The sequence below is a fragment of the Nestor notabilis genome, unplaced genomic scaffold (genome assembly GCF_000696875.1).
Source record: "Nestor notabilis isolate BGI_N333 unplaced genomic scaffold, ASM69687v1 scaffold14328, whole genome shotgun sequence".
In the NCBI taxonomy this organism is placed as follows: domain Eukaryota; kingdom Metazoa; phylum Chordata; class Aves; order Psittaciformes; family Psittacidae; genus Nestor; species Nestor notabilis.
Window position 1 is genome coordinate 1 of NW_009939752.1, and position 12,898 is coordinate 12,898.

At 40.4% G+C, this 12,898-nt stretch overlaps 1 protein-coding gene across 1 annotated transcript in view; it reads left to right on the top strand.

The window, feature by feature from the left end:
• The first annotated feature begins 758 nt into the window (after nt 1-758).
• The window catches only part of PPP1R9A (protein phosphatase 1, regulatory subunit 9A), a 109,834-nt gene continuing 97,694 nt past the window's right edge, over nt 759-12,898 (top strand). The window contains exon 1 of the mRNA XM_010020027.1: nt 759-2,225. Within this exon, the coding sequence (XP_010018329.1) occupies nt 759-2,225 (1,467 nt within the window). The remainder of the gene's footprint in view (nt 2,226-12,898) is intronic.

A 12,898-nucleotide genomic window follows, 5' to 3' on the forward strand; every position in this document is an offset into this window, starting at 1 on the left:
CAGGCTCCTCCAGGCGCTAAAACCGCTGCCCGTGACAAGGAGCAACTTTATCTAACGGAATTTCGCTTCCTTTACCGTGTCAATCGAGGATGTTAACTTTGGGTGCAGTTTTTCTTATTCTCCTCGAGTGCTGTTTAATTTGGCTTTTCTAAATATACCATGTTTGATGGTATTTCTGCCATTATGTTAATCTGAGGGAGCAGGGGTTGTCTTGCAGTGCCTCCGTTTCTCTTGTCACATTGCCTTTCCTTTGCATGCATGTTTGAGGCATCGTATGGTAGTTTTTGAAAGATAAGATGCAATAGTCCATACTTCCACTATGGAATGTTATAGATTGCAAATTATGCAACAGTCAGTTTGAAAAGTTTGTAATGACAAGTTTTCATATGTCTGTGCAGTATCAGGTTCTATTTATTTAATTGTTTTTTACTTTTTTTTTTTTTTAGAAATGTCAAATAATGGTAAATGGGAACTATGGCTTAGACTTAAAGAAGTACAAGTAACTGACATGATTCAGAAAACCCTCCTTTTTATTGCAGGTTAAATCCACTGTTGTTCTTGAGAGTCCTTGGTTGTGCTGCTTGGTCAGAACCGACCACATGTATTTAGATCTTTGCCTCCAGATCTTCTGTCAAGTGTGGCCCTGCTGAAGGGCAGCGCCCCCTGAGAGCACTCCTCGGGCAGAGTCACAGATGAGAGACCACTGAAAGCAGTACCACAGAAACTATGTAAGCTGGTTTTGCACTCCTGGAGTAAACATGATGAAAACGGAGTCTTCAGGAGAAAGATCAACCCTCCGAAGTGCCTCTCCTCACAGGAACGCTTACAGAACTGAGTTCCAGGCACTGAAAAGCACCTTTGACAAACCGAAATCAGATGGAGACCAGAAAGCGAAAGAGGAAGGAGAGGCCTCACAGAGCAGAGGAAGGAAATATGGCTCAAATGTCAATAGGATTAAGAACTTATTTATGCAGATGGGCATGGAGCCCACTGAAAGTGCTGGGGTTACCCCTAAAACCAGAGGAAAGGGTGGCCCTCCATCACCTCAAAGACGAATTAGGCCCAAAGAATTTGTAGAAAAAGCTGATGGTTCGATTGTAAAACTGGAATCATCCGTCTCAGAAAGGATCAGTAGGTTTGATACGATCCACGATGGTCCTTCCTATTCCAAGTTTACCGAAACTCGGAAGATGTTTGAGCGAAATGCTCATGAAACAGGACATTCCAATCGCTACTCCCCAAAGAAAGAGAAAGTTGTTTCCAACGAGCTTCCGGATGAGTGGTGCAGTGCCAAGTCTCACAGGGGCAGCACCGATTCGCTGGACAGCCTTAGCCCAAGGACAGAGACCGTCTCTCCAACTGTGAGTCAGCTCAGCGCAGTTTTTGAGAACACTGACTCACACAACGTGATCATTGTAGAGAAGTCGGAAAACAATGAAGAGTACTCTGTAACTGGTCACTATCCGCTAAACCTCTCCTCCACTGTCGCAAGTATCTCCTCCCCGGTGGCAAACCTTGAGGGTTTCAGTCCTCTGAAAGATGCCAGCACATGGTCTCCCCCAGCCAAACAGGGTACAGGTGGGATATCTGCTGAGAACTCTGAGCAAAATAGCGTGTCTTCAGCACTGAGACAGAAGACTTCCACAGGCACTTCAGCAGGTTCAAAAACAACTGAAGAGATAAAGAAGGGTACAGAGGCAGGTGCTGATGCTGTTGAGAGCTCTGGAGCGAGTCAACAGGAACTGGTCAACGTGCTTGACAGTGAAAGATCTATGGACAGCTGTGCTAGGAGCAAGTCAAAAACAGAGGCAGAAGTTTTGTTGCAACAAAAGGAACAGTTGGAACATGCAGAGGGTGTCTTGGATAGATCCGAATCTTCAGAATTACCAAGAAATGTAGCTTCAGGTGGTGATTTAGCCACAGATGTAGTTTCAGATGCTACCGAGTCCCATTATGATGAGACAAGTGAAAAAGAAGCGCATGAAGATGTGAATAATTTTCAGAGTTCCCATGTGTACATGCACTCTGACTACAATGTATACCGGGTACGATCGAGATATAACTCTGACTGGGGAGAGACAGGTACAGAACAGGATGATCAGGATGACAGTGATGAAAATAACTGTTATGAACCTGATATGGAATATTCTGAAATTAATGGATTGCCAGATGAAGATGAAATCCCAGCCAACAGGAAAATACAGTTTAGCCGTGCTCCAATTAAGGTAAAGTTTCTTTTCTTTTTCTGCAGTTGGGTTCATTTTTGAATGTCACTTTAGTTGAAGTACATCTTGACAGCTGATCTTGGCTCTGAGAAGATTGCAGAGGATCTTTTGATATGCGATTTTGTTACAGTCAGCAGGCATAATCTTAAATGAAGTAAGGAAGCTGAGCTCTGATGAGCTTGTGTCATTTCCTAGACTGCCTGATGGCTGACTAAGCCAGCAGAAATTGAGAATGACAGCTGAGTTTGTGAAGTTGGACAATTTTAACATGCATGTTTTGACTTCAGTGACTGAACTGTAATCACCTGGTGGAATGTGAAACTGGGTATCTGGTGGCCTTTGTGCTGTTGGGTTTTATTTTTTCATTTGAAATGATGGCTTCTGTAGATCAGATGGCTTTTCTTCAGCTCTCATCAAATGTTCTTTAAAGTCCCTGCATTTAAACACTGTGTCATGAAATACGCTGTGACCCTGTCTCACTAGTAGAGGGTTGTTAATATTCTGTGTCTGAATTACTATCATCTTTTATAGTAGCATAATCACTTTTTTAAAACTCTAAAGCATTAATACATGTATATTTAATATATCTCAATGCTACAGAAAGAGAAGCCAGTTGATTGAAATACCTAATGAAGGTTGGGTTTCTCATAGAGCTGTTGTTGGTTTGGTTTCAAGTACATTTAAATTGCAGCTAAGAATGTTTTTTATAGTAATTTCAGTTCAGGAAGGACTAACTAGTCGTGTTTTGTTGCACTAGCTTTTCATTGCTGAGTTTCAGGGTTGAGTATAAAAGTGGTTTACTTCCAAGCTAGTTTTAGTGCATGTAGTCTCAAATAATCAGTTGAAAAATACAGTAATTTTTCCAGAAATGGCTCTTGAAACAGCGATATGTCATGGAGTACTTGAAATCTAAACATTTAAAAATTTAAAATGTGTAATTGAAATTAACTTTATTTTCATTGTGGGAGTTTAGCAACTTGAAGTAATGTGATTTACAAAATGTGCATTGATACCACCTGTGGTTTAAGTTAGGGAATTTCTATTAGGAAATTCTCATCTGAATGAAGCAACCAGGTTTTTACATCTGTTTATTGAGGGCTGGAGGGAGGGGAATGGCCTTGTGTTCTTCATGCTTTGAAAAGACCATTTTTTACACTGAAACAAAATATTCCAAGCCAAAAAAAAAGTTTTTTTTTTTTAAAGTTTTGTTTTGTATTTTATTCAGGCCTGCATCATGCACTAAAAATTCTAACTGTGTTTGTGCTCCCTCTAGATTATTCCCATAATGGGGGAAATTAGCTGGTATTCTTTGGGTTTGGCTTGAGTATTTTTTGAGATGAAGTAGAGAAAACTTGTATTACAAAGGATTATGGAAGTTTGTGTTCTCCCCTCTGCCTTCTCCCTCAGGCTATACTAACAGACAAGACAATGTTCTTTCTTCTGAAAGACCTGTCAATTATGTGCAGAGGTTTGTTGTATTATATTTATTATGGTTCCAACAGATAAGAATCCAGAAAGTGACTCCACTGATTTTATTCTTGAGATGGTTGGATTTTTCTGCTATTTCTACCTTGAAAGAGCTAACAGTGACATCCTTACTTCAGTATATTGCTGTCATCTGTCTGAATCATGCTGTCATGCCAAGTGCTGTAACAGTATTCTCTCAATTATTTAGTTATACAATTTTTCTTTTTTTCTCAAGTTTTTTATGCTATGTTCATTTCAGATTATGTATTATCAAGTAATAACAACAGTCCATCAGGAGAATGCTCTAAAAGTCATTTGTGTAAATAGTAAAAGACTACATTTGTCATGGTTTTAAGCATAAAGCACTCTTAACAAGCTTATCCAAAGTAAAAGAATCGTTGCTTTAATTATTTTAGCATCTTTATTGCACATAGGAAGAAAACAGAATAAAAGCCGCATTGAGAGAGAACTGTGTAGGAGGGGTTGGGAGGCTTGGGAGATCCCCTGCTTTTGTCCCTGGTGTCTCCAGTGTATGCAATCTGTTAGTCGTGTGGGGAAACAGAAGTGAGACCATGTGGAAGGCAGGCTTGCACTGGGAGGAAGAAGTGCAGTGAAAGGTGTGGAAAGAGTAAACCTGCTTCTGGAGCCTTCCTCCCTTTCCTCCGCAGTGCTCTGTAGTTCCCTCAGCAGTGCCAAGCAGTGTAGGCCTGGGCAGGCCGCCAGTGGCATCAGGTTACTGCCCGGCCACACTGCCATGGGCAGGGACCCGGGAGGAGAATGCCCTGGTGGGTCCTCGGCAGCTCGCGAGTCTCTGGGCTCCTGTGGTGCCTCTTGGACAGCACTGCCAGTCTGGCACGCTGCCGGGAGGTCATGAACTGGCTCTGGCAAGCGGTTTGTGCCCAGCAGATTGGTGTCAGTGAGCAGTGCAGAGGGCAAGGGGGACCTGGGTTCTGTTCCCTCATGCAGTGCTAGTGGATGAACTTATGCAGTCGCTTCCTCTACTCATCTCTTACGTGGGGATGATGCTTCCTAGGTAAATAGGCTGCAACTATTTAAGATTTTTTCTGTTCTAGACAATTTTGTGTGTCAGTGGGCAAAAAATGGTTTCATTAATACCTTCCTAATGTCATCTCATGCATACTGTGACTGGGAGGAAGGAAAATACAGAGCAATGTAGGAGTATTTTCTGTACTGTTGAAAAGTGATTTGTCTTTATTCAAATGAAGCAATTTGTACTTAACAACTCTGTTAGATAGTGGTGTGAGAAGTCCAAACTCTAGATGTTTAGTGCTGATTACATGGTATGGTACATCCATTCTCCTACAGGTGAGCTCTGAAATAATGAACAAAATTGGCATTTGAATATGTAGCCTGCGAGATGAGTGGGTAGTTATTGCCACAGAATTGTTACTTGAAGGTCTTAACGGGTGTCACTAAACACTTTTAAGCTATTTTTCCAGGGGATTTTTCAGGTAGGCAGATAAGAAGTAAACAAGAAGAGTGCTGAAAGTGAAAAGCAAAGAGATTGCAGTTACCACCAAGGGTAATCCTTTCTGTCCCTTTAGGGCAGAAGAGCTGTGGACTGTGAGAAGTAATAAAGCATAGGCAAAAGGATGAATAAATAAAATTTTACTCATCAAATGGATAAAGACTGAATTCTGCTCATCTCCCAAGCAGGAAAAAGACGCAGTTATGGAGAAACTCACTATAAGGAGAAAGACTCAAGTCAACAGATGCAGGAAATTCTATTCCATTGCAGTCTGTAATTTCACTACCACATATCCTGTGCTCCATGGACCTTTTACTCTGCTCTAGGATTATGGGTTATGTTTGCTGATCTCATCTGTGTTGAAAATCCCTTTAGGAGTAGGTGGCTGCTCAGGGGCCATTGCAGGCTTGGAGAGTTTCGAGGGATTTGGAGTGTGGCATTGCTGATGTGAGCATTATTGAATAAAACATAGCCTAAAAGGGCCCAAGGATGGGTGCTGTTAGCAACAGTGGGCTTAAGTGTGTTGCTAAACAAGGCAGGTGCATGTTGATAGAGCAGCTGATATGAGGGTTATATAGAGGCCTTCATCAGCATCTGCCTCTTACAGTGTTTCTGCTCAGGGGTAGAACTGAAACTCTCCAAGGCAAGTGTAAGAGGTAAAAAAGTTAGTTTAGTAAGTGTGATGAGGAAAAAATTACCCTAGTTTTGCCAGGAGTACTTTTCTACACACAAAAAAGGCAGAAACTGTGTTGTTTATTGGCCTTTTGTTGGGTTTCGCAGGGTTTCCTGAGGGTAGGGTTCTATGCTGCTTCCCAAACATTGCAGGCTAATTGGACAAGGTTTGCCAGTAGTGCAGATTCATTTGTTCATGGCTTTCCACACCCTAGCAAATGGAAATTCATTGATTGTCCAAACCGTAGTCCTTTTTGAGCTGTGCTTCCTCTGTCCTGGATAGATTTGGGATGGAAGAGCAACGTTCACCTCTTCTCTCTCCAAGTTCGGAATGTCTGGTATCTTGAGAGCTGGTGGCTGCATCTGTGCTTAGTGCCCTATTTCTGGCACGTGAAACATGTTAAACCATTTAAAGCTGTTAGCAGCAATTTTGTCTCCCGCTGAGACTCCTTTTGCAACCTTCTGCTCTGCTGACTTGGCTGTACCTGGCTAAGGGGCTGGGTAGTATGAGATCAGACTGTATGACAGGCAGCAGGTGACTTGAGGTGCAGTTTTCAAGGTTCTGTAAAGCTTCCTTAGGGTGCAGCACTGGTGAAGGGACCTCTCTGCAGGCATCTGTGAGTTTTGGGGTAGGTGGGAGAGAGGGTAACAGGAATGGAGGGGATAGAGCAAAGGGCTCTTTCATGCTTCACCCAGCTCCATACAAAGGGATTATGATCACCAGTGCCTGTGCCTCATATGTTCTTCTCTTTTGTCATGTACCACAACTGAATCTTATACTCTAAGACACCTCAGTTTTCCAGATTGTATTTTGTTCAAATCGTCTTAAGGAATTGGAATTTGTGCTTCTCTCTCTCTTTAATAAAGGGAGTCTTTGAAGAAGTTTTACAAGGAGTGGTGTGACTGTAGTCTAGTGTAAAATAGGAATGGCATTTGTATTTAATGGTTATTTTGAAATATCTTATGAACTATATGGTGATTTTTTTTTTTTTTAAATAAAAAATCAGTTCAAGGAGCAAGTATTTTAGTTATTCCTCGTTTCTCTCATGAAAATGTATTCAGGAATGTAAATAGTGGCAAAGAAAGAATCTGAAACAATCTGACACTGTAATTACTTTGGTAATTTCCACTCGAAAATACTATTCTTTGTCAGCTAAGCATCAAAATAAAGTATGCTGGAAACATCTTCAAGTTTTAGTGCTGCAAAAGACAGTATTTCTTTGCCTGATTCAATGTTTAGTATGGTGTTTACGTGTCGTTAAAATGTGGACGAACTGTTTTGCATCACAGAAGCTGTAAGTGAAGGTTACCTATCTGCAAGCACTGTACTGTCCCTTAGCTCCAGTCTTGCCACCACTTCTAATTGTGTTTTACTTTAGTGAATATAGAGTTGGATTTAGATGACCTCCAGATCTCCCTTTCAACCTCAGTGGCCCATGAATCTGTAAATAAAGCAGTCCCAGAGGGTGTTAGGACACTTACCGAACGCAGATGTGGAAGACAGGATTTGCAGAAAGATCCTGAGGCTGAGTGAGATTTAAAGTGATTACAGAAAATGAGAAATTTAGCCACTTTCAAATGGGTCAATTAAGAAACGTTACAGATAGATAAAGAAAGATGTGTAGCTTCTTTCTGGAATATTTTCCTTTCTGTAAGTGTTTGAGCTTTGTTTACAACATTAGGAGTGGATGGTAGTTTTGGCTAAAGCATCAAGGCATGAAGTAGGCTTAGGCTCTGTCTCCTGTACTGTTGAATAAATTACTAAAGCTTTGTGCTGATATTTGCATTCTGTAAAATGGGCAGCAAATTGTTAATTAATTCCATTAATCTTGACTTGTGAAGCAGTTTGACATACTGAGCTATTGCTTGGGTAGCTTGAAGTGTGTGTACTCTGCTACATAAAATGACCTTATACTTTTTCTGGGTATTGTGATGTATGGGAAATTCTACAGACTTAAGCAGTAATAAAATGTGTTGTAGTAAGCAACAATAAGTACTTAAGCAGTACTAAAATGTGCAAGGATTGTGGTGCTAACTTTGGTTATTTGCAAAAATTAACAATGTAAAACCAGATTCTTTGTTCTGGTGGTAGGGTATATAGACCGTTTCCGGGACCTGGTCTTTTATTTCAGTTACGTTTATAGAATCATAGAATCAACTAGGTTGGAAAAGACCTTTAAGATCATCAAGTCCAACCATTCCCCCAGGACTGACAACTCCATCACTAAACCATGTTTGTAATGAAATACCATCTTATGAAAGGCAGCACATTTTATATGTATTTGCCAGGGAAAGAAATAAGAAGTAAATATTAAGGAATGAAAGACTGGATGCACTCAAAGAACAACAAGGAAGGCATAAAGCATTCCAGAACAATTTGTTATTTTCATTATTAAAAGGTCAGTGTGTTCTGTGTGGTTATCTTGTACATGAAGTGTATTACTGGGTTGGAATTGTGTACCTTCAGTGGTCTTTCATACACGGTAATGTCATACAGTGTAACTTCATATACTTTCATACACTGTAATTTCATACATATGTACACTGTAATTCATATGCTGTAATTTCAGGTGCAAAAGAGTTTTCTTGTATTAAATACATGTGGAATTATTGGAAGACAGTAGCTGGAATGAAGTTATTTGCCTGGTGCAGTATGTTGTGGAGACTAACTCTTGTGTAGGTCATCATTTCACTACTAATTCTAGGGACCAATTATTCCTGGATGCAATATTCACACACTATTACTGAGCTAAAAAAAAATAATGTTGCTTTAAACTGGGTTTTATGAGCATTGAGGACATTCTGGAAGAGCTGTCTGTAGAAACCGAGTTTGGATTGAATAACTGGCATCAGCGGTTTATGTGGTTTAGATTGAACAGGGTTTCCAATTAAAGGTTTTCGATTTCAAAAATGCAGACTGAGAAACTGTAGAGAAATGGTTTGAAATTAGCCAAACCAAAGAGCAAAGGGAGGTAATGGTGGGGTTCTTGGAACCTCTTTGATTGAGAATTAGAAGAAGTGCGTAGGATTTGCATCCCAAGTAAAAGCAGAGTACAGAAGCAGAATAATTGCAGACCTAATCAGAGGAAAAGCTGGCCAAAGAGAGTATCAGAAGGCAGCCAAGAACTTGCAAGGAGTGGCAAAAGGGGTTGTTCGTAAAATGAAAGACTGTCATAGAGTTCAGAAGTCTTAAGTGCGAATAAGATGTTGCCAGAAGTCAAGCTGAGTTTGACCTTGTAAAGGAAAATAATCCCAAGTAGCAAAAATCTATTTATCCATTTAAAATGAAATGAGAAAGGGAGCTGGGCATTAAGCAGTCAGCATGAGGTTTTGATCAGAGCAATCTTCTCCAGTTTATATTAATATTTTGCCTTCATTTTTGGTGCAGTTGGTCTTGTTGAACATGGAATCAAGAATAAGAACTAAATACATGTATACAGATGGAAACTCTTACAGTGAAATTCTTATAGTGAAATGAAGATGAAACCTAGAAGTTCCTAGTGCTCAGGTTTATAAGGGCTTGCTGAAAGAAGTTGTATTTTGGAAAATCTTGTAGCAAACATTTCAAAACAAACAGAAGACTATCAAAATAGAGATGGTATTCAACTGTGGAAGACCACATGCAGTAGCTATTTTTTAGTAAGCAGAGAAGAGGTGGTTCTGGCAGCTTGAAAATCATTAATCTCTATTTTTCTATAGCAAAGCCATAAAACAAAACTTTGAAAAGAATCCAAGGCAGAGAGGCAAATGGAAAAGTGGAGTACATGTAAATGGATTTATGAGAGGTAGCGTATGTCAGACTGAATTAATGTCTGCCTTTGGTAAGACAGAAGACCTTGTTAAAAATTTCAGTAGTTCTGCTTTAGGAAGTTGGAGCATGCTAATGACACTTGCTTCTGATGAGAAGTGGGGAAGTCTTATCATTGCATAGAATTACAGTAAATACGGGTGACCGTGAGGTCTTGAGTAGTGGGGATGGATTTGTGAGCTACGGAGTTTCACAGGAAACTAGTGACTCATTTGTAGGGGACGGCAGCTAAGGAAAAAGCCTCTTTGTGACTTGCTTGCGTAGAATGGCAGCAGCAACGTGTGGTGTGATGCAGCTGTGAGGAAGGGAAATGGCGTTCTAGATAGATGAAGCAAAATATTGTGGTAGCAGTAGGGAATTGTGAGTGTCATTTTATAACTTGCTAAGGAGACTTCATCTGGAACATGTCTGCTGGATTCTGCTTAAGGCGAGTGAGTTTGTAGGAAAAGCTGCAGCAACTTGCTGCTCTTATCTGTCTTTTTCTTGGTTAATTCTATCGTAAAACAGGGAGCTTAAGATCTTGCTCACTGAAAGCCTGAAAAAGAGCATAGTTGCTTCTCTGCTATATTCATAAAGAAAAAGCACCTGAAGGCAAAGGGGCAGCTTTCCACTTTTAAGGTGAAATTGAGCATTTTCTGACTATGATTAAATAATTGTAATAGCAGGCACTCTTTTCTTGTGTTCCTGATAGACTACTGTATTGTCTAACACACTGTTAATTTTGTTAAGGGTTAGAGTTTCCTTCGGCACCGTTGAACTTGCAGGCCACAAATAATCTATTGAAAAAAGTCCCTGACATTCCTGTAGTTAAATGGCACAAAAGGATAGCTGTTACTCTGTGGTGTCCTTTTTTGTATAGAAAGTGTTCTATTGAGAGCAGAAGATAATTTTACTCACTGGATTTGATTCAAGAGACCTGTCAGATTGTTCAGATATTTCCATATGATAAAGTCAGTGGAAGGTGTGAATGCAGAATTTATCTCTAAGGCCCATTTGCATTGTGTTACTACACATACAGCTACGCTTCCTAGTCTGTGCACATCTGTAACTTTATGTTCCTCTCTGCAGTTTCCAGCTGCCTTAGTATTCAGTGTGTAATCTCAAGGGCATAAGATGCTGGTTCACATTGAAAAGATATCTTTTAATATTCAGACTTCGCTGCATATAGACCTACGGCCTTTTATTGAATAAATACCTGTATTTCAAATTTACTATTTATATTATTTGTTTAAAAGCGTTAAACTATAGAGGCTTTTAAAAGTTACTCTATCAAACGCCTAATTCATCTAGATCGTGGCCTTTATGATAAAAAGCATCCCAAGGTTTATCCAGGCTTGCATTCATCTTTAAGCTAGGCTCCGACATACTTAGATTCTGTAGATATGTGAATTCTGTCATATTTAAATATTTACCTGTTAGCTGTGCCTTCTTAGGAGTCCAAAGATACATGTTGGCTTGGGTGATTATCCAGTAGATTTTATTGTTCATGGACTGCTTAAATAGAATGCTTGAAATACTTTAATAATGTATTTTTTCACAAGGGCAAAGCAGAGAGAACTCATGAATCTAGAGATTTAGAGCACTCTTGAAAGAGCTGTTAATTTAGTAGTGTGGCAAACTGCACTAATGCACATGAGTGTTTCAGTATGGTGGTTGGGAGCATGAGACTGCCAGACCACGTAGCTCTTTATTGCTCCTTGCCCAGCCTTTTTCTCTGAAGCAGTTGCTCAGTTTTATCTCCCCTCTATTAATCTGGTAGGTTGACTAAAAACTGCCACCTTGATTGTTTTGCACATTTCTTTCATTTATTTAATTTGTGTGGAGGGAAATACCATTAAATAGAGGGTTTGGGTTTGGTTTTTTTTTTCTTTTTCCGTTTCTGTCTGCATGGTCAGTAAACCAGTTTTCAATCTTAACAGCTGTAGGTCCAAATTAACTGTTGTAGGTCCAAAATAACTGCTAAGACTTGCTGTGGCTTATTACAAGTGCATGACACAGTCATTACCAGTAAGCCTTGACCATTAAAAAGGGGAAGTTACGCTTGATGAACCACATAACCTACAGTGAATTGACTGGCTTCATAGATGGGGGAGAGCAATGGATATTGTCTACATTCACTTCCGTAAGACTTTGGACATAACTTCCTTACAGAGAAGCTAATGAAAGTAGGAGCTGAATGAATGGACAATGAAATGGATTGAAAACTGGCTGAACAGAGAAGCAGGCAGACAGGAACCTCATGAAGTTCAACAGGGAGAAGTACAACGTCCTGCACCTGGAGAGGAAAAGCACCAGTATATGCCAGGCACCACCCAGCTGGAAAGCTGCTTTGCAGAAGAGGATCTGGGGTCCTATAGAACACCAAGTTGAACATGAGCCAGCATGTGCCCTTGTAGCAAGGAAGGCTAATGGTATCCTGGGCTGTGTTAGGAGCACCACTGGCAGCAGGTCTACTCTCTACTCAGCACTGATGAGGCCACACCTGGAGTGCTGGCTCCTGCTCTGGGCTCCCCACTACAGGAGACTGGAGAGGGTCTCATGAAGGCCCATGAAGATGATTATGAGTCTGGAACATTGCCTGGGAGGAAGTCTATGAGAGCTGGGACTGTTTAGCCTAGAGAAGATAAGGCTCAGGGGGATCTTATTAACACATATAAATACCTGAAAGAGGTAAAGAGGACAGAGCCAGGCTCTTTTCTTTCAGGTCCCCAGTGACAGAACCAGAGACAGTAGGCACCAGCTGAAACACAGGAGGTTCCCTCTGAACATCAGGAAACACTTTTTTGCTGTGTAGGTGACTGAGAACTGCCACAGGTTGCCCTGTACCAAGACTCCATCCTTGGAGATATGCAAAAGCCATCTGGACATGGTCCTTGGCAACCAGTTCTAGATGGCCCTGCTTGAGCATGAGAAGTTGGACCAGATGATCTCCAGAGGTCCCTTCCAATCTCAGCTGTGCTGTGATTCTGTGGCTTCACTTAAATCAGGAAAAAAAAAAATCTTCCTGGTTTTCCTGAACATCAGTAAAGGAAGCAGCTAAATTGCATCCAAGATGAACTATTTTGGTTTTATTATGTGCAAAATATGCTAAGTGATGTCATTTATGAAATTGTAAGCGTGCATAGATTTTCCAATCCAGAGGTTAAAATATGAATGTTTTAACAAGAGTTCAATGAATACAGGTTTAAATAGAGGCCAAATACTCAAAAGCTCTGGTCAAACTGGTAGTAATTCCAC